The sequence below is a fragment of the Phaeoacremonium minimum genome (assembly GCF_000392275.1).
Source record: "Phaeoacremonium minimum UCRPA7 unplaced genomic scaffold PA7_03_scaffold_40, whole genome shotgun sequence".
Lineage (NCBI taxonomy): Eukaryota > Fungi > Ascomycota > Sordariomycetes > Togniniales > Togniniaceae > Phaeoacremonium > Phaeoacremonium minimum.
In genome coordinates, this window is record NW_006920947.1 from 113,311 (window position 1) to 140,230 (window position 26,920).

At 54.7% G+C, this 26,920-nt stretch overlaps 9 protein-coding genes across 9 annotated transcripts in view; 7 read left to right on the top strand and 2 right to left on the bottom strand.

The window, feature by feature from the left end:
* Positions 1-3,110: 3,110 nt before the first annotated feature.
* UCRPA7_741 (putative sulfite reductase flavoprotein component protein) lies at positions 3,111-6,323 on the top strand (the record flags this gene model as incomplete). The annotated part of the gene is made up of 1 exon (XM_007913334.1): positions 3,111-6,323. The coding sequence occupies one exon, from the start codon at positions 3,111-3,113 to the stop codon at positions 6,321-6,323; it is 3,213 nt and encodes a 1,070-aa protein (XP_007911525.1).
* Positions 6,324-6,819: 496 nt separating this feature from the next.
* Positions 6,820-7,315, top strand: UCRPA7_742 (putative nuclear transport factor 2 protein; the record flags this gene model as incomplete). The annotated part of the gene is made up of 3 exons (XM_007913335.1): positions 6,820-6,984; positions 7,042-7,143; positions 7,205-7,315. The coding sequence occupies 3 exons, from the start codon at positions 6,820-6,822 to the stop codon at positions 7,313-7,315; spliced, it is 378 nt and encodes a 125-aa protein (XP_007911526.1).
* Positions 7,316-8,530: 1,215 nt separating this feature from the next.
* UCRPA7_743 (putative golgi apparatus membrane protein tvp18 protein) lies at positions 8,531-9,354 on the top strand (the record flags this gene model as incomplete). The annotated part of the gene is made up of 4 exons (XM_007913336.1): positions 8,531-8,567; positions 8,628-8,643; positions 8,848-8,943; positions 9,054-9,354. 4 exons carry the CDS (start codon positions 8,531-8,533, stop codon positions 9,352-9,354), a joined length of 450 nt encoding a protein of 149 aa, XP_007911527.1.
* A 4,557-nt stretch (positions 9,355-13,911) lies between these two features.
* On the top strand, positions 13,912-16,610 carry UCRPA7_744 (hypothetical protein; the record flags this gene model as incomplete). Its single annotated transcript, XM_007913337.1, has 2 exons — positions 13,912-14,815; positions 14,872-16,610. 2 exons carry the CDS (start codon positions 13,912-13,914, stop codon positions 16,608-16,610), a joined length of 2,643 nt encoding a protein of 880 aa, XP_007911528.1.
* Positions 16,611-17,236: 626 nt separating this feature from the next.
* UCRPA7_745 (putative primase zinc finger protein) lies at positions 17,237-19,573 on the bottom strand (the record flags this gene model as incomplete). The annotated part of the gene is made up of 1 exon (XM_007913338.1): positions 17,237-19,573. One exon carries the CDS (start codon positions 19,571-19,573, stop codon positions 17,237-17,239), a length of 2,337 nt encoding a protein of 778 aa, XP_007911529.1.
* Positions 19,574-20,514: 941 nt separating this feature from the next.
* UCRPA7_746 (hypothetical protein) lies at positions 20,515-21,828 on the top strand (the record flags this gene model as incomplete). The annotated part of the gene is made up of 1 exon (XM_007913339.1): positions 20,515-21,828. The coding sequence occupies one exon, from the start codon at positions 20,515-20,517 to the stop codon at positions 21,826-21,828; it is 1,314 nt and encodes a 437-aa protein (XP_007911530.1).
* A 169-nt stretch (positions 21,829-21,997) lies between these two features.
* Positions 21,998-22,763, bottom strand: UCRPA7_747 (putative dash complex subunit duo1 protein; the record flags this gene model as incomplete). Its single annotated transcript, XM_007913340.1, has 2 exons — positions 21,998-22,438; positions 22,536-22,763. The coding sequence occupies 2 exons, from the start codon at positions 22,761-22,763 to the stop codon at positions 21,998-22,000; spliced, it is 669 nt and encodes a 222-aa protein (XP_007911531.1).
* Positions 22,764-23,719: 956 nt separating this feature from the next.
* UCRPA7_748 (hypothetical protein) lies at positions 23,720-25,078 on the top strand (the record flags this gene model as incomplete). Its single annotated transcript, XM_007913341.1, has 2 exons — positions 23,720-24,513; positions 24,571-25,078. 2 exons carry the CDS (start codon positions 23,720-23,722, stop codon positions 25,076-25,078), a joined length of 1,302 nt encoding a protein of 433 aa, XP_007911532.1.
* Positions 25,079-26,506: 1,428 nt separating this feature from the next.
* UCRPA7_749 (putative ttl domain-containing protein) overlaps positions 26,507-26,920 on the top strand; it is a gene marked incomplete at both ends in the record, with an annotated part of 2,537 nt that continues 2,123 nt past the window's right edge. The window contains one exon of the mRNA XM_007913342.1: positions 26,507-26,878. Within this exon, the coding sequence (XP_007911533.1) occupies positions 26,507-26,878 (372 nt within the window). The remainder of the gene's footprint in view (positions 26,879-26,920) is intronic.

Genomic DNA, 26,920 nt, shown 5'->3' on the forward strand with positions numbered 1-26,920 from the left:
TGACGGTCGATGACAAGGCGTTGGCCCGGTTAGCACGGCGCACAAGACTTGACGGCAAGCGGCTCGACGGCCGTGCAAGTGAATCAGATTCCGGTGGCAGTTGTTTAGGAGTCTGGCATTGATTGGTGATGCCGAGATTGCTTGAGGCACCTGGCAGTCCGTTATATTAGGCCTGTCTGTTCTAGGAAATGCGGGACGGCAACCAGCTAATAAGGTTGCGATCAGCCTGAAATCGGATGGCTTGCAGATCGTGGAAACGAGACAGCACCCCAAGGTCGGTAGCGCCTTCTTGGGATGAATGTTTGTGGGGTAAGTTAGGAAGAGGCAGGTGTGTTGGTATGTACGAATATATGAGACTTGAGGCTATCGTTCCGGGAAGGCACTAGAGTGACAGACTGTCTGGTAAGGAAAATGTTGCGTTGATCGGACTCAACTAAAGTGAGGTAGAATACGATAATGCGAGGAAAGCTAAGTCCTCGTGGGTAGACTTATACAGAGCATGAAGAGAAGAAAAGAGAAGGACAGAGAGATTTCTGCTCGATTCTCACCTGCTTTTGCAGAAGAGCTTACCTGATGTCGAAACATGACGCTAACACTGATGTAGCTTTCACGCACAAACAGCGCAACCCGCCTGTCTGCGCAGTGTTGTGGAGGAGACAGAGCGCCACTAGCCTTGCGCAGTTTTCGCGGGAAAGCTAAGTAAGGCAAGGAATGGGGTCACCTTGCCTCGCTAGCCCCGGCACCTGCCCGTGGGCTGGGCTGTCTTCACTTTACCGCCTCCTTGATATCGTAATCACCATCCAACTTCGAATCCTGATTGGCATATCCTCACAGGACCTGCATTGACTCGACTGCCAGGCGGCCAGAGCCGATCTGCAATGAACGAGTCATCGACGTTGTCACCGAGCCTTCTCGGAAGGAAACGAGAATCATTCATCAGCAGTGCGACCGTGATTATGCTACAGCACAAGACAAGTTTCTATACAGCTTTCGACTGTGGTCTATTGTGTATTCGCTGCCTTGCTCGTCTCCATTCACCGGAGAATTACATACAGGAAATACAGCTGCATTACGCCCTGCTACCGCAGTCGAAGCCGTTCAGTTAGGGCCGTATGACATCTTGGGACAGGTCTATAACTGCCCCGTCACAAGACCAACATGATGCATGCTCATTTGCCCTTTGACCAGCAGGCACTCGTGTCTCCTGGCTCAAAGCAGTCGAAAGCCGAGCGACCAATTAATGATCCTGAGACTTCATCTTACCCAGACACTGTGGTTGGTTCGAGACAATAGCCCGATCTAAGATGACAATGGAATCTAGCAGATAGCCGTTGCCGAGTTCCCCCAAGATATGTGGGGGCCGTTGCTAAGGGAGCGACATGCTTGGGTTTCGTCAAAAATGCCAAATGCCATCTCGGTAACTTACCCCTAGTAGTCAAGCAGCGGCTCGTTAGCTCACACCAATTCGTTACTATTCTTTTCTCGCTTGCTTAACCAGAGCGAACTCCTAGATCTAGATGTTCTGTCATTGATTGAGGTATTAGAGTTGCATGAGCGCGGCTGCCCCGTGTCACTTTGACACCGGTCGATCGAAAAGCGCAACTAAGGAAGTTTTCTTCTGTATCGGTACTCGGCGTCGTCTACTATATCACCAAATTAAACAATCTGCGCGATGACACACAACATAGATTGCGTACTGGTGCATTTGAAGACATTGCAACCGGGGCCGAGAGAGGTCGGCCTGTCAGGCTTCCAAGCCAATTTATATGCCGACGCTGGCCACATGCCATCATCCGAGTGAAGTGTGCCACAATTGAGCTACTACCACACTTGAGCTTCGCACCCGACCTCAAGATGCTATTCAATCCTAGAGGCCAATTCTCGCCATCGTACAAATTAGAGAGGAGATGAAGGATATGATTAGTCTCTCATTTGACACCCGCCCTATTCTTAGTCGGTTACCGTAGGTCCGAATCTATAAGTTGAGACACGTAGAAGACTCAAAATCTGTCTGATTAACGGCATGAGATCGACATTTGTAATGCGACATGGTATCGTTCGGCTGAGACCAGGCCAGGCACCAGACAATCACCTTTCGAGAGATGATGCGTGTCGTGTCGCATCGGGCACAATCTCACTTTGCTAGCTAACAATGCGCTATAACGGCATAATCTAGGTCGCAAGCTCAGCTCGAGATACGTAACACTAATGAGGAATTACAAGGAAAGGAATGGACTGGCTGATCCCAAAGCGCTAGGCGACCAAGGCTACACCCTCAATTCGCAAGATGCTGCAGACTCGTCCGTCCGCAGCAGGTCACTACATGTATGTGTGCTCCCCTGTGTCGAAAGCTCTATGGTGTCGGTTACGGTACACTTGTCACCTCACCTTCCAGTCACTCGGCATTTTAAGATCTCCCCGATCTGTCCGCAAGGTCGTAAGACATTGACTTGTAATAAATCCTTGCGCGCGGGTACCATGACCGGCGCTCCTGACACCCAAGATAAGGCCATCGGCCGGGAACCCGGGGCTTGCCGGATCATCACGGTTCTCCGGCAGTCATCCTCCCGCATCCCGGCCTACTTTTTTGTTCCTAAACATGGACTGCCGAGAAAAGTCCGCCACCGGGTATCCAGTGGCGGTCGGCGCGGGGCGTACCGTGCGGAGTGTGTATAGACTGTCTTTTCGTACTATTTTCACTGTATGAATCGCTGGGGTAGACGTCTGAAAACGGACTAGCGTGCGATTGCGTGATCGTTCTCGAACTGCTTGCAATGCTAATGCCGCAGGGTCTTGAAGCTTCGGGGCAAAGAATTGGCAAATTTCGAGGCGCTACAGGTATGGAGACCGGCCGGTCGCGGTTCTCGGAGGGTTGCTCTCCCGTTAGACCGTTTCTCTTTTTTTATTCTCCTTCTCTGTTTCTTTTCCTGTCGTGAATACTAGCTGTTCCTTTGGCTAGCTATTATCTGTCGCAAGTCTTCGAGATTAGGAGACACCGAGTCAGGCAGGAGTTTCTGTCTTTTCTTGGCCTCGGAGTACTTACACGGGCCTTGGCCGAATCGCGATCTGCGACGATATTGTCCCCGGTCCTCTCTTCACCACACCCGAAGATGCAGCTCAAACAACAAGAAGGTTCCGGCGCAGTTGCGCCAGTATCTCAACTCGGCGATGCCAAGCAGTTCAAGCAGCTGTCTTCGAGCACGCCCCTGGGCCAATCGGTCACTCTCTCCTCGATCTCGGGTCCAACATACGTTACGGGACAGCTCCTCGTCCAACAGGTTGCCTACAAGGTCTCTGATAAGATCTTCTCCTTCTCTCCCGAGAGTTTCGACCTAGATGCCGCTGTGAAGGACTGGTCGAGCAAGCAAGAAAAGAATATCCATGGATACGCGACGGGAGTGGTTCCACTGCAGACCCGTGCTGGGGCAGGCACGTTTGCGCTTGGATATGTCTTCTCCAAGGATTTCGATTTGACCAAGAGACACATCCCTCAGACTGTCCTGGCTCCGTCCCTGAGCTTGCGCAACCTCCGATCGACCCTGGATCAACTCTCACTTCTTTATGGAGTCTCTAGCCCATTTGTCGCTCATGTCGCCGCAGCAGACTACTCTTCAGATGAGGGTTTGGTTCCCGAATATGGCAGTGCTCTTCAGACTGCCGAGGACCTCGGTCTCGGCCTTGTGTCTAGCTACTCTGCATACGAGGCACAGCATATCTCTTTGTTCGCCACGCTGATGGCCAAGTATCTTCCTACTCTTCACGTATATGACGGTATTCGCTCGTCCAGGGAGACCGTCCGGGTTATTGACGCATTGAGCGAATCCGGCATCAAGGATATTTACAACGACCTGGTTAAGAAGATCGAGAGTGTAAACAAGAGGCTCGATACTGCCGGCAAGGTTCTCGAGCTCTTCCATGCTTTCAACGATGAGCTAGGCACCGACTACAAGCCTTTTGAGTACTACGGACATGAGGAGGCTGAGATTGTCTTCGTTGTCTTTGGGAGTGCTGAGTCTGTTCTCGCAAGCCAGGTTATTTCTAAGCTGGCCGCCAATGGCAAGAAGGTGGGAGCTGTCAGCGTCCGTCTCTACCGTCCGTTTATCGAGGAAGCTTTCCTGAGCGTCCTGCCAGCCTCCACGCAGCAGATCGCTGTTCTGGGACAGGTCTTAACTCGCACAGACGTTGAGGATGCCTCCGTTCAGTCGGCTTTATTTGGTGATGTCCTCGCTTCTGTCTCCTTCTCGAACAAATGGGCTCAGACACCGTCTGTGTCTGATGTCAAGTATGCGGCTGCTGATGTCGTGACGCCGTCATCTTTCTCGGAGATTGTGAACAGACTTCTCCAGGGCGGAGAGCCGGCCGACTATTTCTCGCTCAACTTTGCTGGTACTGTGCAGCAGTACACTTTCTGGAACGTGGATGACTCGACGGCCGTGAACTCTCCGGCTGTTATCGGCAACCTGCTTACTCGGGAGTCATCCAGCAATGTGTACATCCATGAGACACATGACAACTTGATCCAGGGTGGTGTTGTTCGCACAGATATCAGATCCTCTAAAAAGGCTATCGATGCACCTTACGCTGTGTCAGAGGCTGATGTTACGTTCGTCGGCGAGGAGAAACTGCTGAAGGAAATTGATATCCTACGAACCGTCAAGCCTCAAGGACGACTTGTCCTCAGGCTCCCCAATTTCAAGGTGGAAGATGTTGAGAAGCGTATCCCTGCCGGAGTCAGGAAGCAGGTGCAGGCTAAGGCCGCGGTCGTGTTTGTCCTGGACACTGCTTTCTCTCCTGCTCTTGAGAACGATACCGAGCTTCTGGTCGAACTCGCTTTCCTTAAGGTCGCCAGACCTGAGCTTGCCGCCAAGGATGCCGCAAAGTTGCTCTCCGTCCCTGAGGAAGGTACTTTCAGCGAGTGCCTGGACGCTTTGAACCAGTGCCTGCACAAGATGGAGGTGTCTGAATCCTGGGCTGAGCTCCCGGCTGACTTCACTGCCTCGGCGCTCGCAACTGCTCTAAAGAACAACAGCTTTGTCGGATATGATAAATCGGATCCTGAGCAGGGCTTACAGGTTGATGACTGGCAGTCTGCTGCCAAGGGCTTCGCCTTCAAAGAGGCATACGGCACTCAGACAAATCTCCGCCCCGACCTCACTGTCAAGACCTTCACCGTCCATGTCAAGGAGAATCGTCGCCTTACTCCACAAACCTACGATCGTAACATCTTCCACATCGAGTTTGACCTTGGCAACTCCGGTCTGACCTACAAGATCGGTGAAGCTTTGGGCATCCACGCCGACAATGACCCTAAGCAGGTTGAGGAGTTCATTGAGTTCTACGGCCTGAATGCCAATGATCTCGTCCAGGTACCCTCTCGCGAGGATGCCACCGTGTGGGAGACGCGCACTATTTACCAGTCGCTGGTGCAGAACCTTGACATTCTGGGCAAGCCGCCCAAGCGGTTCTACGAGGGGCTTGCCGAGTTTGCTACTGATGAGTTAGAGAAAAAGAAGCTCGAGTCTCTTGGTGGCAAAGAGGGGGCAGACGAGTTCAAGCATCGCTCTGAGGTTGACACTCTTACCTACGTCGATATCTTGGAGGAGTTCAAGTCTGCTCGTCCCTCGTTTACCGACCTGATCAAGATCGTCTCGCCACTCAAGCGCCGTGAATACAGTATTGCTTCTGCGCAGGCCGTTACACCAAAGACTGTTGCACTCATGATTGTCGTTGTTGACTGGGTTGACAGCAAGGGCCGCACTCGTTACGGACAGGCCACCCGCTACCTCTCCGGCCTACCTGTCGGCACCGCCATCACCGTCAGCGTGAAACCCTCTGTCATGAAGCTGCCGGTCAAGGACACCGCTCCGCTCATCATGGCGGGTCTTGGTACCGGTCTGGCTCCATTCCGCGCATTTATCCAGTACCGTGCGATGCAAAAGGCACAGGGCAAGGAGATTGGCTCCATCCTCTTGTACCTTGGCAGCCGACACCAACGTGAGGAGTACCTGTACGGTGAGGAGTGGGAAGCCTACCTGGACGCAGGTGTCATCACCCTCCTCGGTGCGGCGTTCAGTCGTGACCAGCCTCAGAAGATCTATATCCAGGATCGCATGCGACAGACCATGAAGGACGTTGTCAAGGCATACATCCAGGAGGAGGGCTCGTTCTACCTGTGCGGTCCCACCTGGCCCGTGCCGGACGTTACTGAGGTGCTCCAGGAGGCCATCGCCACGGAGGCGAAGATCAGCGGCCGCAAGGTCGATCCTCGTAAGGAGATCGAGAGGCTCAAGGAAGACGGCAGATATGTGCTGGAGGTCTACTAGATGTTCTTTAACTCGAACAGGACGAAGTTGTATATATGTCTCCAAATTGAATACTATTTTACTTGACTTGATCGTTACTTCCTGTTGTCAATAGTGTTAGTTGATTTGGATGGAAGTGAGTGGGCTTGCTGCACGCCAATCTTGCTGGTGCATAACATCGTGCTTTATGTCGTGCATATTGATCAGTATCCATCATCGTTCAGGGCTTGGTCTCCTCTGGCAACAGCATTACGACTGTGCACGTGCCATGTGGTCAGGTGATAGCGGGGTCAATTGCCAGAATGTTCGCCTCGTTTGGCGCCCGACCAGCGAGCGACCAGCAGCCTGGCAGTAAGTTAGGTCATCTCTGCCTACCTTACCTACCCGAGCAGATTCGACCCCACCAACAACAGCCTCTATTAGCCCTCCACCTCCTCTCTGCAAAACAGTCCCAGCCAGCACAACAACAGAAACTTCTCACCACTCGGTCGATCAACTCTCTCTACTCCGATCAATCATGGCGGACTCATTTGCCGACGTCGCGAAGCAATTCGTCGACTTTTACTACCAGCAGTTCGACAGCGACCGCAAGGGCCTTGGGCCTCTATACCGCGACCAGTCCATGCTCACATATGAGTCCAGCTCTGTCCAGGGCGTTAATGCCATCGTGGAGAAGCTCGCCGTATGTTTTGGGATAGCTCCCAAGAGAAGAAGCTGGCCCAGCTAAAGAGTTTACTAGAGTCTCCCCTTCCAGAAGGTGCGGCATCAGGTCACGACCCGCGATCCCATGCCTGGCATCGCCGATGGCGGCGTGTTGATCCTAGTGACGGGCGCTCTGTTGGTAAGACAGACTCGAGCCTTCAACCTTCCGAGCTCTTACTAAACATGCTTCTCACCTCTAGGTCGACGACGAGGAGCGACCGATGAACTTCGCCCAGACATTCCACCTGATGCGCGACCCTAGCGGCAGCTACTTCGTCTCGCACGACATCTTCAAGCTGGTCTTGGGTTAGATCGACAATCGACAAAATACATGCGCAGCACAATAGACAGAAGAGTTGCGTGTATGACACCTCATCGCGCACGAGGAAAATGCATGGGTGAAGAGTTATGTGATATGGAATGGCATGGGGGATGAGGGTGGAAATCTCGAGGACATCTCGGTTGATGAAGAGCATGTGCTCTTCTTTTTTCGGTTCTCTGCCTTCGCTCTGATCGTGGGGTAACTTAGGCTTTACGGATACCTTGCTGCAGAGGAGGAATACGACATTAAGAATATTTCTACGTTTGTCGGGGCCCTTTCAATATGGTGATGCAGTGACTTGAAATGCTTATGGCCTGTGATCTCTGAGTGGCGCTTCTGGTATTGATAAGTGTGCGATTGATAAGTCGAAGCTTGTCTGCAGAGGTACTTCAGGTCGTGTCAAGACAACAGTGTCCACTCGTATTACTATGGATCCAACAGCTCAGTGGATTTTTTTCTCCGTCCCGGCGAGTCGTTACTATTTATTGTTGCCTTCCCATCTGAAGGCGCAGCAACCTGACTTGGGCCGGCGTCTCGGCTGGGCCACGTAAGTGCTCACACGTAACTCTGTGCAGCAAAAGTCAAGATGCCTTGAGCAGGAATAGGTAGCCATCGATTATAAAGTAACACGGCCTAAGTAGCAACAGTGTGAGGTGCTTGTTACCCCTGAAAACCGTTTACTACTGTAAAGGAATTTTTGACGAAACAGCCCTGCAGTCTCAGAATAGTCTGTCACTGCTGTGCAGCAAAGGACGCCCAGCAGTGTGGTCCAATTGAGTGTCGGAATTTTTGGCTTGGCCCAATCCACCTTTTTTCCCAGGTCCCCGGCCAACTTGCGCCCCGACTTGCCGCGCAGCCGCAAACCCCCAGCAGGAATCCAGAAGACAACAACGTGCGCCTTCCGGAGCTCCCCCCCAGCATCAATCGACAACAGCTCTCTAGCAAACTACAGACAAAGAAATATCACCATCGCTGCACACTCATCGTCCCAAGCCCGAGCTGTCGAGACAGAACAGCCACTGTGGGAGCGCCATCATCCAAGACAGGACTAGCCATAGCTGCTGAAACCGTTGGGTGCGATCTGACCTCAGGCCAAGAAGCTGTCGTGGTCTTATTCGTCAGCCTCTTTCCAGCTCGACCTCGACATCACCACTTTCTACATCTCCAACTCGACTGACCGTACATTCGTCCATCCTCAATCAATATGACTCTCAAGGAGGAATTCGCCACTCGCAACTTCAGTATGTTGGGCAGCTCTTTAGATATGATAGCCGATAGCTAATGCTGACCTTCCACTCTAGGTATCTATGGGCAATGGTAAGCTCTGCAGCCTCAAAATATTCTACAAACTCCACGGCCTGGAATCACCATACCCCGAATCATTTCAGCAGGGGCTCTTGATGCAGTGACAAGTGTCTGGCACTGGCAGTTTGGGGATTCAACGGCGATAGGGACAGCTCTACTCGAACTAGGGATAGCAGCAAGATCGGGAACTTATTGAAGCTAACATCGGACTGCTAGGCTCGGAATCCTTTCCATGATCCTGTGCTTCGCGCTGGGTATCGCGAACATCTTTACCGGCCATGTCGTCATCATCATTCTCAGTATTGTCTGCCTGTAAGTGAACACCAATTACCTTCACACCATACGCTGTTCTTGCCAGGAACAGCCAATCTGTTCTCCGATGGGCTCTATAAGCGCATACTAATGACCAACTCTACAAACAGCTGCTCATCGTTTGTCATCCTCTTCATTGAAGTGCCGCTGCTGCTCCGAATCTGCCCGACCTCGAGCACCTTCGATGCCGCCATCCGCCGCGTCTCGACCAACTACATGCGCGCCGCCGCGTACGGCGCCATGGCCCTGGCCCAGTGGCTGACCCTGCTCGCCCGAGCGACGAGCCTCATCGCCGCTGCGGTGGTGCTGACCCTCACCGGCCTGTGCTACCTCCTTGCCGGCGTCAAGGGCCAGGCCTTTGTCGGCAGCAAGACGCTTGGTGGCCAGGGTGTTGCGCAGATGATCGTATAAATGCGCCCGCCTTGTGGAGGACTTACGACGCTGGATCCAAAGCCTTCTGCTTTGGTATGGGACTGCGATCCAGCCGAAAGCAACTGGCTCAGGGGCTCATCATGTGTTCACCTCCCCACGAGTGTACCACGGAGAATAGGGGAAAGTCCGGGGCGACGAGTGCGAAGTTACGATGAATAGGACATGGCCAGGGGCAGTCCTAATAGACTGTGGCCCAGCTTTTAGTTCGAGGAGGGGCTACTATCAGCATCTTTGGTTTGGGGCAAGGCGTTCCAGGCTTTCGAGACAGGTTTTCACTGTGAACTGGAAGGATACACTCTTCAGTTCCCCATTGAAGCCTCGTCTCGTTTTGAGTGTTTCTGTTGTTCAGGGAAAGTCTCTTTCATGTGCAGAAGAAGATAGCTCAGGTTATCCTCAGGAGATATCTTGGCCACTGGTTCGGTACAGGAAAAACTGTGTTTAGTATTATGAATTAGAAGAGAGCTGTTTATGACCCAGGCTCTATTTTACTTTCTACTGTTGCTCCTCTGACCTGGAAAGGCCTTGGCTACGTAGGGTTCCCGAGAAACGACTTGGGAACCATACAGGATGATGATCGCCGCCTGCCAGGACCTGAAAAATGACGTGCGGGAGAACGCGTGCGGGAAAGGGAGCTTAATGCAGCACCTAGTTTGGGGACACTTGGGATCCAGCTCGTGACCTATGACCAGTGGAGGGCCCCGGAGGAGCAAGTCCGCTTGAAGGCTCGGGATAGATACTTGTCTACCTTTGAACCCGGGCCCCCATACCTCACGAACAAACCGCAAATTTGGCGACTCCGAAAAAAAAAGTCTCAGCATCATTTGGCATGCAAAGGCGCGTCAAGTCAAGCTACAGCCAGAAAGGAAGCAAGCCAGGGGCAGGGGCTAGACGGTAGACGGGGTATAGCAGAGCACATGGTCATGGCCCTCATATGCAGCAGCTCCCCGTGATCATGAAGAAAACAGTGAAAACCTGGGGGACCTAACCGCCTCGGGCTAAGAGGTTCGTCATAAGGTAGGGCTAGCGTGCGGCCTGGTCGAGACCTGGCTGGCTGGCTGGCGAGTCCTGTTTGGCTGTACCTACATCACGAATTGGGGCTCAGGTACCCTTTTCCGCCTTCATTGTTGCCCTTTTGGCTTTCCAAACGGCGTGGACGTGGCTTTCACCGTTCTTTCTGTTGGTGGGCTCTTTTGTGCTTCGTATTGGGTCAATTGGGAGGACGCATCTGCAGAGGCACACATCTGGGCACGTTGTTGATGGGGCCAATGGTGTGATGCAGACAGTCAGTCAGTCAGTCAGTGAGTCGTATTCTGCGAGTTGCTGGTCCTTTCCATAACCAAATTGACAGCAAGAAGAGCGGCATCCCCTCGTTGCGCCACGGGTGGAGGATGGCGTCATATGATGGACGGCACTGTTGGATTTCCCGGGACGACGATGGGCTCTTAGTGAGGTATTTCAGGTCCCACGCATAGTGAGCTCCTCTAGTTAGTTAGTTAGTTAGTTGCGAGGGGCCACTCTCCCACTTTACACAGCAAGGCGAGGCGAGTGCGTTGCGGGCTGTGCAAAAGGAAGCAGAGCTGGGTGTCATTAGGTATTCATTGCCTTGCCTTGCCTTGCTTTGCCTTGCTCACTCACCCTGATGGCTAATAACAGCCTGTCTGGCCCGCCTGATTCTGACAAGCAGCCGCCATCATCTCACGACCATACCAAAGATACAAAAGTGAGGAGACAGAACATTCCCAACTGTTGACCGCCAGAACAGTTTCCACATAAGATGCATGAACCGGACTGACTGACACCATAAACCTTCTCACACGTACCTGCCCAAAGTCACTTGTCTTATTCAAAGTATTTAATCACCTAATAAGAGACGCAGAGTGGAAAAAAAACAGGCCCGGCTTCTCCAGGGGTTCGAGGTGCTGGATGTGGCTCGAGTAGGCCCGTGATTGGCTAGCACTGTGTGAAATTTTCACGAAGTAGACAAAGTCACTCGCCTCGACGAGGGGGTCCTGGGGGGCGTGCATGACACTTGCTGCAGCGTATCGAGCGAACGAACGGAGGCGTCCCGATTGACAGCGATCGAAACCGAACTGACCTCGACTGTAGGTCGGTATACTGGAGTCAAGTCAAGTCAAGTCAAGTGAAGTGAAGTGAAGTGACCTGAACTGTGCCCCCTCCTCACATCATGTCTCCTCGTCTGCCCGGTCTTACTTACAGGTCCTGCATCTACCCCCTATTCCTCCTTCAGCTTTGCGGGAATATCTTTGGGCACCGCTCTCTTTCTCTTGATGTGAGTCCCTCGTCGCGGATGCAAGTGCAGCGCAACCCGGAGGCAGCCCGTTGGAGCCATGTGTCTCGAACTATTGGAAGTGGAAGTGGAAGTGACTCTTTCGTTCGTTCGTCCGTGTAGGAGAAGCCCGCTGGCTAGCTAGCTGTGTGCAAAGACTCAGAGACTCACTCACATCAGTGTCAATGAATGAAGTCAGGTGGGGCATTGCCAGTGGAGATTTACGCCATTATTATGGAGGGAGGGGCATTTCTAGAATCAACATCAATGTACTCGTCAGTCCCCCCGCTAGAAGGTACCTATTCGAAGTCTCGTACACGGAAGACGTGCTTGGGCCGTTCCCCGTGCTAACCTTCCCCGGAGACCCTGGAATTCTCTGCAAACACGCTCCCGTCAGGCCCGGCTTTGGCAGATGCGAAGCCTATCGTGAAAGGGTTTGCCTGTCAGTCAGTCCCGAGAGACGAACAAGGTCTAGAACAATGGACGGAATGGTCTGCTCGAGGGCCTTCGGAGTGGGTGGGTTGGTTCACTTGCGGGCGGGAAGTTTGGGATACGGCGAGTGAATGGAAAGTCAATCGAAGTGTAACTGACGACGCCCGGGCAACAAACAGGTTGGCTGCCGGCTTGAAAGGATGACGGTTTGTGAGGGCATAGGGCATAAGGCATGAGGACAGGTACCCGTACAATACATACATACATACATACGGACGGTCAGCTGTGGACGGTACGTGGTGTGGTGTGACTGCGTGACTCCGTGACTGGCATCGACAGTGCTAGACCTAGGTACTGTGCAGTAGTTACGGCATTTAGCGCACATTGTAGGTGCAGAATGGGATCAAAAAGGTACCTCTCTAGGTATCCTACTGCAAAGTACAGTACAGGACGGTGTGGTACCGGTCGGTACTTGACGCAAGGTGTCGTGTGCAGTGAGTTACCTGCAGAGTAGCAGGAGGAGGAGGTATAGCGAAACCGTGCGCCTGTCTGGGAAAGGCGGCCTTTTTTCCCAGATCTCGAGATCCCTGTTTTGGGCGGGCCCTGGATGGGGATGCGATGCTGTTACGTTTGGTGCCAAAAGAGTTGTAGCTAATGACGAACAAGGCATTTGACATTGTGGCCGGCCCCAAAAGAATGAGAGCGATATAAGTGGCCCCTGCCTGCCCCAACTGACTGACTGATTGACTGAACTGACGCCCGTTTCATCATAAGCTTCAGCTTGCCTGAATAACCTACTGCGTACTCAGTCATAATAACCTTCACTCTCAACTACGACGACGACAGCAACTCCTCCTCCTCTGTCCCTGTCCCAATTGGATTTCATTCTACCCTCCCGATTTACATCACGAAACCTCATCTCTCTTCACCATTCGAGGTTCTTCAGGTATGTGCCAGCGTGAATTGCATCAAGCTGTCTTTCTGCTGCAAGAGGGAGCCAGCCAGACAGGTCCCTTCCCCCCTCCACTACACACCACCATCATGGCATCACCCTCAGGGCATACAATACGCGTCAAGGTGGCTTCGAAGCCAACCACCATCGCACTCGAGCTTCAATCCTACCTATCCTACACTCGGGACGGCTCTCCGTGCCCCTCCATCGTCTATCTGTCTATCTGTCACCATATCGGACGGGCTGGATAAGAGGGCGTCAGACGGCCTGCCAGGCAGTTCCCATTAGCTAGTCGAATCTCATGACTCGCCCTGTTCTGCCTTATCAAGACGCCTATCTTCGGAGGCTCGACATGGAATTTGGCTGGCTCGCCTGGCTGTTATCTGCCTCCCTACCACCTCATGCATTACCATTACCGTATCATTCATTCACTTGGTTGAGCCTTGCTTGATGCGATCTGGCTGCTGTGCCCTCCGGATCTTTCTCGCTTGGACGGACTGCTTTCCGGGGCTTCTCACATGTTGAGAGCTGCATATCGACTACTGCACCCGCTCCAGCTCCCTGCCCTTGTCACCCGCCTACCTCCCTTGTCTCTTGTCTCCCTGAACTGCCTGCATCTGCATATCGAATTGGCACTGCACTTATCTTGCATCGGAGCGACCTCGACTCCCTACTCACCGTCTTTTTCTCGTTGAACAGCTCAGCTAACCAAAGCTCGAGATCAGTTTTATAGGAGAGATCATCCACTGCCCTCCCTATACCAATCGAATCTTGAGTGTTTCCCCTTGGTTTCACAACCCCCTTCCGTCTCGAATCATCAACTTTTCTACTCTGTTGAATACGCTCTTGCGTACGACTGCCCAAGATGTCAACAGCAGCAACACAACAACCTCCCAACATCCCCCCTAGACCTACCAGGAGTCAGGATCGGGATCAGGCTGGCGGCGTCCCCAAGATCCCACCTCGCCCGATCAACCGACGTGTCCAGCGATCAGTTTCGCCAAATCCCGACCGCTTTGCCCCGTCACCCCTCAACGACAGCCCCTTTCTATCCAAGAGCCCGAACTCGACACGCAACGGCTACCTAAACGACGGCCGCAATGGCGACCCAATTGAGCGCTCCGGCAGCGTCGAGATGCCCTCTATGGTCGGCGAGGAGGGCAAGGAATACGCTGCACTGGCCGAGGAGCTCAGCTCGTCTCGGGACCAGAGTGCATCTCCAGAACAGACGAGGACCGTTGGTGAGGACGTCAAGCTACATGCACCAAAGCCTTCATTGCCGCCTATGAGCGCCAAGCAACGCGTCATGGCGGTCACCAGGACCGATTCCGACAAGGCGGCTTCGTTTGGTATTGGCCGGCCTAGCAGCGAGGATCCTGTTCCATCGAACCGCAGCCTCAAGAAGAAGGCCAGCACCATCAGTCAGCTGTCCACTAGCGAAAACGTCGATGATGAGCAGGGCATCCCTGAGATTGGCCAGCAAGTGCCAATGTACCCCAACGCTGGTGACGTGCAGGCACCATCGCCAGCTCCCGGCTCTGAGGGCTACAGGAAACACCACAAGAGGAAGAGCAGTGCTCGCGGTCTGCCTCCCGGCAGCTATGGTCTCCATGGCCATGGCGTCGTTCCTCAAGACAAGCTTGAACGAGCATACTTTGAGAAGCACCCTGAGTTGCTCAAGAAGGAGCGCCACCCTCATCACCACGACCGCCCCTACGACTTCTCTATGAGCAGCGACGATCTCAACAAGATCGTCCGCAGCGAATCTGGTAAGCATGACTGGGAGTACCTCCCTTCCCTTCTGAAATTCTAACGAGAACCCAAGGTCCACATGACGCTGCTGGCACTCCCGGCGAGCAGATTGAATGGAAAGCTTACGAGCAGACCACATCCCGCATTACTTCTCCTCGTCCGCCCTCGACCAAGCCCGAAAAGGCCTCATCCCTCCGGCGCTCTTCTGGCCCTGAGATCTCCGTCTCAGATGCCGACGAGGAGAAGGAGGTCATCCATATTGATGAGCCGGAACGCCGTAAGAGCGTTGTCTTCAGTGACGAGGAGCTGGCTGAAGATGAGGAAGATCATCCCTACACTGCACCGATTATCGCCGAAGATGCCAAGCATGAGTCGCCTTTTGAGAACGCGCCGGCCGTAGACCCTCCCAGGGAGCGACGTGGAAGTGCCTTTGAAATGGATCCACCTCACAGCCGTCCGACAAGCCGACCTTCAAGTATTTACCGCGTTGAGTCGTCAGAGCCCAAGCCGTCTACACTCGAGGACGTCGAGGAGTACGAGCCCCTATTCCCTGAGGAGGAGAAGAGCGGAAAGAAGCCAACCGCTGCGGAGGTGGCCAAGGCCAAGCTTCTGAAGCAGAGGTTCCCTAGCCGAGATATCTGGGAAGATGCCCCTGATAGTGTGCACTACAGCGCCGAAGTCTCAACACCTGAACTACCGGAAGAGGCCGAGAAAGAGAAGGCATTAGAACACCCTATGGATATTCCACCCCGAGATGGCGAAACTCCTGCACAGGCTTTCGCACGCCATCAAGAGGAGCTCGCGGAGAAGGAATCGAAAAATTCGGAAAGTTTCCTCCATAGGCAACAAAAACCGACCTCTTGGGCTCAGCACCGCCTTGCTCAAGAAACAGCCTCATCTCGCCCTTCCATGGCTCAGAGATTTCCGAGTCAAGATGTATGGGAAGACACCCCTGACAGTCTGAAGCTTGAGACCACTGTCTCGACGCCACAGCTAGAGGACTCACCCCAGCCCGAAAGCCCACAGCAACCTCAAAGGGCTGCAAAGCCCGCGATTCCAGAGCGACCCAAACCCAAGTCTCCCGAGGAAACCTCAAAACCTATCATACCAGACCGGCCTAAGCCACAAGTTCCCGCTCGCCCACGCAAGGCGTCGACTTCAGAAACCAAGGAAGCTGCTGCTCCTGCTCCTAAGCCAAAGCCCGCAGTCCCCGCACGGCCGATGGGCAGTAAGATTGCAGCGTTGCAGGCCGGTTTCATGTCCGACTTGAACAAGAAGCTGGGACTGGGACCGCAAGCCCCGAAGAAGGAGGAACCCGCGGCAGAAGACCTCATTGAGGAGAAGGAGAAGGCGCCGCCACTGCAAGACGCTCGCAAGGGCCGTGCTCGAGGACCTCAGCGACGAGCCCCCGCGGCCACAAGCCCCAGCCCGGCCGCTGCGACTCGGTCAGAAGCTCCCGCGCCTGCTGAGAAGCCTAGACTTAGCTTCGCAACGACAGTGACGGTCTTCACGATAGATCCTGACGAGGGTAGTATAAGCGTGACGGAGGCCATTGCCGACTCGGAACCTCTTGTCGGAAGCGAGACGAAGGAGCCTGAACTGCCGAAGGAAGCTGAGTCAAAACCAGAAGCAAATGTGGAGGCCCAGCCGGAAGACACATCCGAACCGAAACAGAACGACCCTGTGGAGGAGAAGACGGAGACCCTGGCAACCAACACTGCAGGCGAGACTCTTGTGGAGGCGACTGTCGAAGAGGACAAGGACCAGACCGTGGAGCCGACGGAGGTTGATCCTAACACAGCGAAGGAGTAATGACAGCATCAACGCACGATAGTGGTTTGCAGTTCTGTTTAAATGTTTTGCCTTCCTTTGTCTGAGTACACCGTGCCTTTCTCATGACTTTCTTTATTTTAGCCGTCTGAAACTGAGATGTTGGCGGATGGGGAGAGTCAAGAGGGGGTGCGAGGAGACAGCATAGGATCAGTGGGGTAAGAGATTTGAGCGGATGTTGGATTATGTAGTAATTTGTGGGTGTTGGTGTGTGCGTCTTCTGTTCTGGTGTGTTGTTTCTACTTCTCACTGTCATTGCAGCCTGCTGTGGCTCTGTGTGGTTATGTCGTCCCCTGCCTCTCACTACGTGACTTATCGAGAGATCTGCTCTTGAACCCTTGCTATACACTTGGATAGATCACTGACAATATAAGCTTGATGTGACTGCATCATCTCTATGAAAATTTGGTCATGCCTAGTCAGTGACAATGCCTTGTATTTGAAGACCAATGCTCGTAATAGTGAGCTGGTCTATCGTGATCTCGTTGGTAACTAAATTCAACAAAGTAGACTCTCTCCTGGCGGGGAGGGCTGGCTTTTGATCCAGAGAAACAAAACACCCCTGCGCCACTTATCCATGCCGAACAACAATGCCGTCATAACTTGTTCTACTTTACAATCACTAATTCGTCATCGTCGTCGTCCTCGAGCATGACCTGCCGCCTTTGGAGAGCCGTCTTGGCAGCATTGCCGCCCGTCACTGCGAGCTCCGCCCCGAGGCTCTCCCGCCCGGCCTCACGGATGCCCTTCTCCGTCACGAAGCGCGTCTTCTTGCGCACCGGCGACCGGTCCCCCCTGCTGCTCCGACCCGTGGCCGTGGTCCCCGAGCTGAGGCTGGTGGCGATGCTATTGCCGCTGCTGCTCGCCGGTATGCCACTTCCGGCCCCGGTCCCGGCCCCGGCCCCGTCGCGGTGCAGCTTCTCGCCCTCCTTCATCCGCGCGAGCTTGTCCTTCAACGAGGTGCCCCAGCCGAACCCGCCCTTGCCGCCGCCGAGCGTCCCGTTCGTCGACGTGGACGCCACGCTGGCGGGTCGCTTGCGCTTCACGGGGCTGAGGCGGATGTCCAGCTGCGTGCCCTTGGGCGCGAGCAGTCCGAGCGACCTGGCGTCCCTGGGCTCGTTGCCGACGGTTGTGCTACTGCTCCCTGAAGTCATGCTGGGGAGCGTAGCCGAGGAGGACAGGCTCGATCCGAACCCGTTCTGGCCCTTTGAAGAGGTGTCGTTGGCCTCGAGACGCATATAGTCGCGTCCCGCGCCCCTCCCCAGCTCACCTAGCCTCTTTGCGATATCACGCTCCTTCTCCTTGGCAGCGAGGCGCCTCTTCAGACCCTCGGCGCGCTCGCGCGTGTCTAGATTCGCCAGCCCGCCACCATCACGGTCGATCAGCGACGCCGCGCTGGGGCCCCCGCCGCCGCCGCCGCCGCTGACGAACAGCCGGCTCTGCGTCTCGCGGTCCCATTTGCCGGGCTGGTCGGCCTTCTTGCGCTCCGACGGCTTGTACTTGTACGCGGCGCTGCGCCTGTAGTCGCGGCCCTCCTGGCCCTTGCCGCCGGCGCCAAAGTCCATCATGTTGAGCTCGGTGCGGCCGCGGCGCATGCGCGACACGGCCTCGTTGGTGTGGAACTCGCAGTGCTCGGTGCGCCGCGCGTTCACCCACGCGCTGCACAGCTGGCCGTCCTTCTTGACCGACTTGCAGTAGCCGAGGTCGCGCGCCACGCCGACCTCGAGGATCGTGTCGCCGTCGCTGTTGATCACCAGGCTGAAGCGGCCCGTGTCGACGCGGTTCGGCGGCGGCGGCATGATGTTCGGGTTGAGGATCGCGACCACGGTCCCCGTCGCCAGCTGCCAGAAGCGGTCGAAGCCCGTGTTGAAGAGGAAGAGGTCCATCTCGTACGCCAGGTCGACGAGCGTGATCACCATGTACTTGCCGCGGTCCTGCTGGGGCTTGGGGTTGCCCGAGCTGTCGTACCCTGGCTTGTGGGCTTTGGGGTCGGATTTGGAGGCGATGATGGCGAAGACTACCACGTCTGACTCGTCGTCTGGCAGCGCGAAGTCTGGCGCCTTGACTTTTGCGAGAAGATCTTTGAGCAAATATGTCTTCTTTCCGGTTATGGCTCGTGTGAGAACCTGATGCGGGAGGAATCGGCTTGAGAGGTGTATCCCAGAATATGGCTCGAAGGAGGGAGCATCGGCTTCGTCTCCAGCTGGCTGTGAGCTAGAGTTCAGGTTTGGTGCTGTCTTGCTATGTCTTAGGTAGCCCCCTTTCGAGTTCTGGAAATTCGAGAGGACTTCATCTCGGCTATACCCTTGGGTATGTGAAGTGACATCCGGAATATCCACGGCTTTGCTTTTGTACTGCTCCATTTCCTCCTTCCCTAGATCAAAGGCTTTGCTCCGCAGCTTCTGTATCCTCTCCTGTTTCTCACGTTTTGTGATCTCATCTGTGCGGGCCGAGGCGAGTCTCTCGTTGAAGCTCAGGGGCCTCGCAGGCGCTTCTGTTCGGCCAGCAGCCGACTTCGATCTCTGTAGATATCCCCCATTGTGATTGTCATCCTGCGTCCTCCTCAAACTCGCTGCTCTCTTCAGTGAAACGTCATTGGCTTTCCACCCCTTGTCGATACCCAGGGTTACCCTACTTGGAGAAGTCTGGACGTTTGTGGGCGGCTGAGCTTTCCTGACTGGTGATGCTGGGACTTGTATAGCTGCTTGTGACTTTGGCCGCTCGAGTTTCTCTGCTCTCTCCTGGGCAAGCCGCGACTGGGCCCGCACACCCACTCTTGACGTCGTCGCAGAGGTTGGCGTTGGTATATCATTCTCTCCATTCGACAAGCCATTCTTTTGCGCCTTCGCAGCCTGGAGCTTCTTCAACTTCAGCCGCGCCTGGATTTCCTGCAACTTCAACTGGAGCGTCTCCTCATCCTCATCTTCGTCCATCGCGTCTTCCATTGCTCCTCCAACTTCAAGGCTGGTAGACCGTGACACGAGCAAACCTCCGGCTCTGGACGTTCTCGATTTCGTCGGTGATGGCGACAGTGACCCCCGCTCTGTCATTCGGCGCAGACGCTCTCGGCCCCCCGGGGTGCTTAGCAGGACCTCGTGCGGTGATCTAGGCGGCCATTGAGGCTCTGCACTCGCGGCATCTGCTTATAGCTATTAGCGGGATGTATCCCAAGTTGCCCCTTCGGCATCACGATCTGGGGCATACTGGAAGGCATATTCTGTTGGCCACCAAGACACTGGTGCTGGCAAGGCCCGTGAAGTGTCCCAGCTGCAACGACCGACCGACTGACGAGAGGGTTGTTTACCCCCTTCGTTAGCGGTCAGGGACTCTCCTCGCACCCAGGTCGTGGTGGTGCAAGGGTGTGCCCTATATCAGCCAATTAATATGGCACAGGAGCAAAACAGCGTGCAACTCCAGTGGGACACAGCAGCAGCATCCAGCAAATTGGCCGAAAGGTGTGTACAGCGAGCGCTCTGCATAGAGGAGGAGCAGCACACCGAGAATGCAAAGGGACTTGAGAAAAAACGTCGATCCAATCGTAAGGCTTCGAGACGGACGGCTGCACTCTGACCAAGGCCTTCTCCTAAAACTAATTAGTGTCATGCGGCGATGGTATCGATAAGCTGGTGGAAGTGCCGTCCATTGATGCAGGCGGGTTTCTATGGATGAGACGCGGTCCCGGAAAATTATTGGGCGGCGCGACGCGACTTACACGCGCCGGCAGGGGTCTGATCCCTGCATCCCTCACTACGTACCCCCGTACGGGATCTCAACCTCTATCGTCGATAACAGCACAAGCACGAATTTAGGGAAAGTAAAGCTGTCGAAGATCCAATATCAATCCACTGCTATTTGGGATATCTGCAAATAATAGTGTTCATCCAAGATGGCGAAGACGAGGTCGAAAGGCGGCCCATCAACGGCATCGACAAATTCCACCAGCGCAGTATCGACTGCCTCCAAATACAGCCTGTCTACCGAGTCCGAGAACCCACCAAAATTGTTCATCCTACCGAAGAAAGCAAAACCAGAGTCGCGAGTCGTCTCTTTGCTGAACCCCCGTTACTCAAGGCCGACACGCTACCTCGTCTGCCCCGAGACTGGGACCTATGAATTCGTCAAGATATCTGCACCCAAGACAACACCTAGGAGTTGGCTTATTGAGGGCGCATCAACGACATCTGACCAGACAGATGATGCTCAAACTCCCACCCCGGAAGAGACGTTCGAGGCACATGTCACAAAAGGAGCAGACCTCTACGTGGCGACGCCAATTGACCCGATGTTCCTCATCCTCCCCGCCCTAGCAAGTCAGCTATCGTCCGCAAAGAGGTTATTCCTCTCGAGCGAAGACCATTTCGATTCAGTCGCGGACGAGGCGCCGCACATGTCAGAGATCCTGCGATGCAGCCACACTCGAAAGCTGCTGGAGACGAGGATGGGCGCCGTGTGCGACACCGTGGAGGCCGGCGACGAGCACATGTATCGCGTCAGCGAGGAGAAGGTGCTCAGCCAGGTCCTGTCGAAAGCCAAGGCCATGAGCGACAAGGGGCTGCCGGCGAGCATGGAGGAGAAGTTCGTCAAGAAGGCCCTGGAGGCGCCGATATCGAGTGTGAAGAGAGAGAACCCCACCTTAGAGACTGCGGGGGTGGCAGAGTCCGGGCCGGCGACGCCCCTGACTGAGTCTGCGGAGTCGCAGTCGTCGGTGTCTACTGTCGACTCTTCGACAAGCCAGGTCTCAGACCCCTCGACGGCTGCGACCTCGGTGGCAGACGAGTCCGAGGCACTGAACACGGGCGATGTGACGTTGGCAATGCAGGCGTCGCAGGAGATTGTCAAGCTCCAGAGACTCAGAGTTGCCTTCAACTTCATCTGCTCGAATTATGTGCCTGCGAAGCTGACTGAGCTGCTCAAGAAGCTCTTAGCAGAGGGCAAGGGCTCGGTGGACTTCAAGCCTCTGGATCAGTATGTCGAGAAGTTGACAAAGCTACGGCAGGAGGCCACGCTGGCCAGGTCGGCATCTGACTACTCTCGCAAACGGACACGGGATGAAGAAGACGAGGATCGCGCGGAGAAGAGGCGGAAGAAGGAGGAGGAGGATAAGCGCAAGAAGGCCAACGAGAGCCGAGGCGTGAAGGAGCTGAAGAAGGTCAACACGAGTGGCATGATGAAGCTCAGTGCGTTCTTCAAGAAAAAGTAAGATCGAGAGATGCTGGATTTTGCCATGATTCACGGAGTAGACTTGGAGTCAGGATATTTGAAAAACACGGCATTGGAAGAAAGGGCCGGAACAGAATAGGATGTGGTATCATTGGGTTTGGTATATGCATGTCCTAATTGCAAGCCAGGATTTGGTTGAGATTGGCTTTTCATCTGACACCTCTTCCTCTGCCTCTTGTGCTTCCAGACCCGCGGCCTATGCCCGACCCGACACTTCTCGTACGCTGTAGGCCAGACGTGTTGCTGGTATCGCTGACAAAGCTCGAGCCGGCGCTGCCCCTAGCAAACCCCCGTCCACGCCCCCTGGTGCCTCGAGTTGTCGTCCCACGTGTCGACGTGCCTGCTTGTCTCTGACGCTCTTCCTCCTCCAGCTTCCGCTGGCGTTCCTCCCGCCTGCGTTCCTCCTCAGCAGCCCGGCGCTCCGCCAGCATCTGTTGCTGGAGCGCCTCGGCCTCAATGTCCTGTAGATCCTGGGTCGCGCCTTTCCAGTTGGGGTCCAGAATCAGGCGCTGGCTGTGTTCGGTCTGGGACAGGATGCGCGCCCAGGTATTGAGCAGAGTCGAGGCATTGGTCACGGTTTGCGACACGGTCTAGAACCCCCGGCCGCAGTCAGCGGACGATGCTTTCCCCCCTCGCATGGGCGGCGGGAGACGAGACATATATAGACGAAAGAGGAGAGAGACTTACACCCATGTTGCCCTTTGCGCGCTCCAGAGTGCCAATGACCCCCTCGATGACCTCATTGATGTTGCGCACGCCCTCGAGCTCCCTTTTCAGAGCGGCCTCCCTGACTTCTTCAGCGTCGAAGAGGGCATTCTTATTGGATGGGGTCTTGGGCCGTTCGCGTTGCGGGGTATCGGTGGTCTTTGAGGGCGACGAGAAGAAGAGGTCGGAATCGTCCATCGGGTCGGCCATGGCGGTCAGTCAGGGCCTGTGACGATGATGTACGCAGTATGTGTAATTCCGCAAATGCAGGGTCCCTAGGTCAGAATTGACTGTGATCGTGATTATTGACGTTGTTGATGTTGTGGTGGTAGTCAATCGGAGGAGATGGGATGACGTCTGTTTGTTTGCTGCAGGAAGACGGGGCAGGCAGGGCGCTGGCTGGCAGTATGTTGTGTGCTGGCAACCTTGAATATTCTAGACTAAACTTGACTGCCCACTGTGGTGTGTTGGTGGGCAGCAATTGGAGGGGTGAGGGGGAGACTGTGGCTTCACTGGCTTACTGCAGAGTAGAGGGGCAATCAATGCCAAGGGGTGGAGTGCCCAGATTGCCAGGGGTGTTTTGGCGACGCGTTTTTCGCGATGTGAGACGCGTCTTGCTTGCTTTAGCGTGCCAGGTGTGGGAAATTACCAGCCTGCAGATGGCTGGGGCGCCGGAAGACAGGGGTGGCTCCCCAGCCTCTTAGTGGCCCCCAGCTGCCCAAATGCTCCCTCCCAACTGCCGCTGGCGCCCTGGGTTTTTTCAAACTTCATCCAACATCGCCAGCGTCATTGTCACCAACTCTGAATAAACCACACCATTCGATATTCCATATCCGCGCATCCTACCCTAATACCACACGATCCTATCTATACCTTAGTCCTCGAGTCCATCTAGTCTTGCCGGTCAAGCAGCCGCAGATAAGCGTGGCCCATTGTTGACCGCCGTTCTGGTTTTGGGATCTCTCTTCCCTTCTGGGTTCTGACCAGCTTCGGACGTCCTCACGATACCATCGAGCCTGCGCGCTTGCCATCGACGTTGCTGGTCCTAGGAAATTAGATCTTGATTGACCATTTAGCCTCACGCACTGTCCAAGCACACAATTCATCGGACGAACTCGATTTACCCAAGCTGTTGTTGTCTTTCGGGTCCCGCCAGAACCGCCAACATGGAAGTCCTTCAAGTCGCCTCAACACCATCACCCCCCGCCGACATCCACACACCTCCCACCCCCAAACACGGATATAGCGACAACTGGGAGCCTTTCTCTCCTCGCAAATCAGCTCGCCTATCATCACAGCGCAGTGTCAACCGCACCCCTTCCCCAAAGGTCTCAGCGCGTCATCAGCTCGTATCTCACTCCCGGTCACCAAAGTCCTCGAAGAAGCATCGCTCCGAGGTCACCATCACCACACCTGCCACCTCACCTCAGAAGAAGCGCTTCCCAACCATGGACTCCGTCCGTCGCGCCTCTGGTCCCCTGACCGCGGAGAGTACTAGAGATGCAGCCGCCGCCCTTGGTCTGACCAGCAAGACCACCAACCGCTCCAGCACTACCAACCACTCAAGCAGAACTGGCATGCTTCCCACTCCTGCCAAGACTCCCGCGCGAAAGCATCCCCAGCAAAACGAGGCCAGTATCAGCGCCATCGCGCGTAACCTTTTCCCGGCTGAAGACGAAGTGCTCCCGAGCCCCAAGAAGAAGCGAGCCAAGAAATACACTGGCATTTCTATGGACAGCTTCATGGCTGAGGAGCCGCCCATTGAGATCTTCACCGACTCTCACGAGCGCATCCCCGAGGTCGACCGCAGCTCTGACAACCCGTTCTACGGCCCAACCGTCCTTCCCGCTCCTGAGCCCACTAAGCGCAGGAGCAAACGCAAGAACGTTGTTGTACCCGGCGAAGGTGCGCAGACGGTCGATGAGGCGATGCAACGTGAGGATGGCCTCGTCTATGTTTTGTGAGTAACTCCATTCCAATGATCTGTGAGCGAATATCAAGCTGACGTATTTTGTAGCCGTGGAAAGAAAATGTTCAGAAAATTCGCTGATAAGGGAAGCGATGAGGAGCTTATCGACGAGGACAGCCTTACCGAGAGTGTTGCAGCTGATCAGAAGCCTTTGACTCGCTCATCCATCAAGCCTCGCCTCTTGTTCCCGCCCCACGAGAAGGCGCAGGACGAGGCTATCTCATTTGAGGATGAGGAGGCTGAGACCGATATCGAGGATCACGTCAACTCCCAACTCGATGTAGAGAACTTCGAGACTCCCGCTGAGGCAGTTGATGTCATGCCCGGCACACCTGATGCGCCCAAGTTCGCCCCGGCTTCTCCACCTGATTCTCGTCGCACCACTCGCTCCGGAAACAAGAACGCCGAGGAAGCTACTCCTATCAAGCCTCGCGGCAGCAAGCGAAGCCCCTTCGACAGCTGGCGCCGGGTTAAGAACGGCGCAGACAGCCATGGTCATAAGCGACCGGGCAGTCCTCTCAGCAACGAGGCCGCCTCTAAGCGAACTCGTGCTTGAGGAACGGACTCTTTGGTTTTTGAACATCATCTTCTTGACTGCGCTGGGAGTTATGAGATCTATGCGACACAGGGGACTTCTTTTTTTGATTGCGGGACACAAAGTTTGAGCACAGGAACTCGTTGGAGCGAAAGGGGGGGCTTCAGGCTATGAGACTTCTTTTCTTGATACCATATTCCCTGAAACTGGAAACGTACGGTAACTTGAAAACCCACACGCCCTTTTTTGGCCCGGCAATAGGGAAATGAGACGACATGACAGGTTAATTGGAGTCTGCGGTATGGACCTTTTCATTTGTTAGACTTAGGATGAATGAGATAACCTGTCAACTGCTTCCTGACCATGCAACCTATGCGCACAATCTCTGTGACTGTGTAGATCTGACCACTGCATCTAATCTTGTGACATGTCAGGTCAAGAAATTGGTGGCTGTCAACGGCGTTTGAGGGCTTTCAAAGGCAGGTCAATCGCGAAGCACGAAGAGCAATGTCAACTGTTTTGTTGTTCACGCTGAGTTGTGTTATGGATTCATGAATAACTCCCTTCTCAAGATAATATTGGTCTTCTAAGGCAAACCCTTTCTACTATACCCTAAGGCCGATAAAATTGGTACACACTGGGAAAGCTTGATGTATTTGAGAATAGTATAATTAAGGATAAAGTCTATAGCTTGATGCAAAATAACAATTGGTCTTAGGAGGCTACCTAGGCAGTGATCTTAGAAAAAATTGGCTTGTCATATATCTTGTAGGTTGCCCATCCTAACAAAAGTTTTGGTTAGAGTATTTGGTCACAAATGACCCCTTTCTCACCGGTTTCAGTGAGTCTGTTATTTTCGAAAGTTCAAGCAGCTCCACCTGAGAACGGCCGAGGAACAGTCTGGACGAAACCGTCTAATGGGCAATAGCTTACTTTTCACTCACGCCATTTCTTCCAGCTCTGGTGTCTGCCCGAGCGCACTCTTGCGTGTGCGGCTCCAGTTGGTTGAAGGAACGGGGCGTCCGACCGGAACGGGGCCAAGAAATTCGGGCTCCAAGGGAGTTTGCCCCGCCCCCGCAATCGCGCAACTTGCTCTAGGAAATTTTGAGCTCTTGCATCACCGGCTTCCTATATCGGGAACCTACACCCTTTCCTTTTAACACGTGAACATCAGCATATCCTATCTTTAGACCATTGCCTTCACCTTATACACACTCAATTGAGTCCTTGAGCTTACGACCCTTTTGCATATACACAATAGACGAGTCTCGACATAGAAAGAGGTCGAGGGAAAAGACGATGCATATCCTCGTCGTCAACGACGATGGCCCCCCCTCGCCGCACGCCTCACCCTACGTACACAGCTTGGTCCGTGGACTCCAGGAAGCCGGCCATGTCGTATCAGTGTGTCTCCCGCACACTCAGCGGTCATGGATCGGCAAGGCGCACATGATCGGCCAAACGGTGAAACCGCTGTACTACCGCCCGCCGCCCGACTCGGATCCGGCCAGCGTGGGCACGACGCACACTCGCCCGGCAGCCAGCGCTGACGTGGAGGAGTGGGTGCTCGTGGACGGCACGCCGGCCAGCTGTGTCCAGATCGGCCTGTACCACTTCTTTGCCTCCAGGGGCCCGGTCGACCTTGTTGTGTCAGGGCCAAACTACGGCCGCAACACCACTGCCGTCTTTGCGCTGTCATCGGGCACGCTGGGCGGCGCACTCGAGGCTGCCGTCTGCAAGAGGAAGGCCGTGGCGCTCAGCTACGCCTTCTTCTCGCGCAACCACGACCCCGTGATCATTTCAGGGGCAACTCGGCACTCGGTGCGTGTCATTGAGGCGCTCGTCAAGCAGTGGCCCACGGAC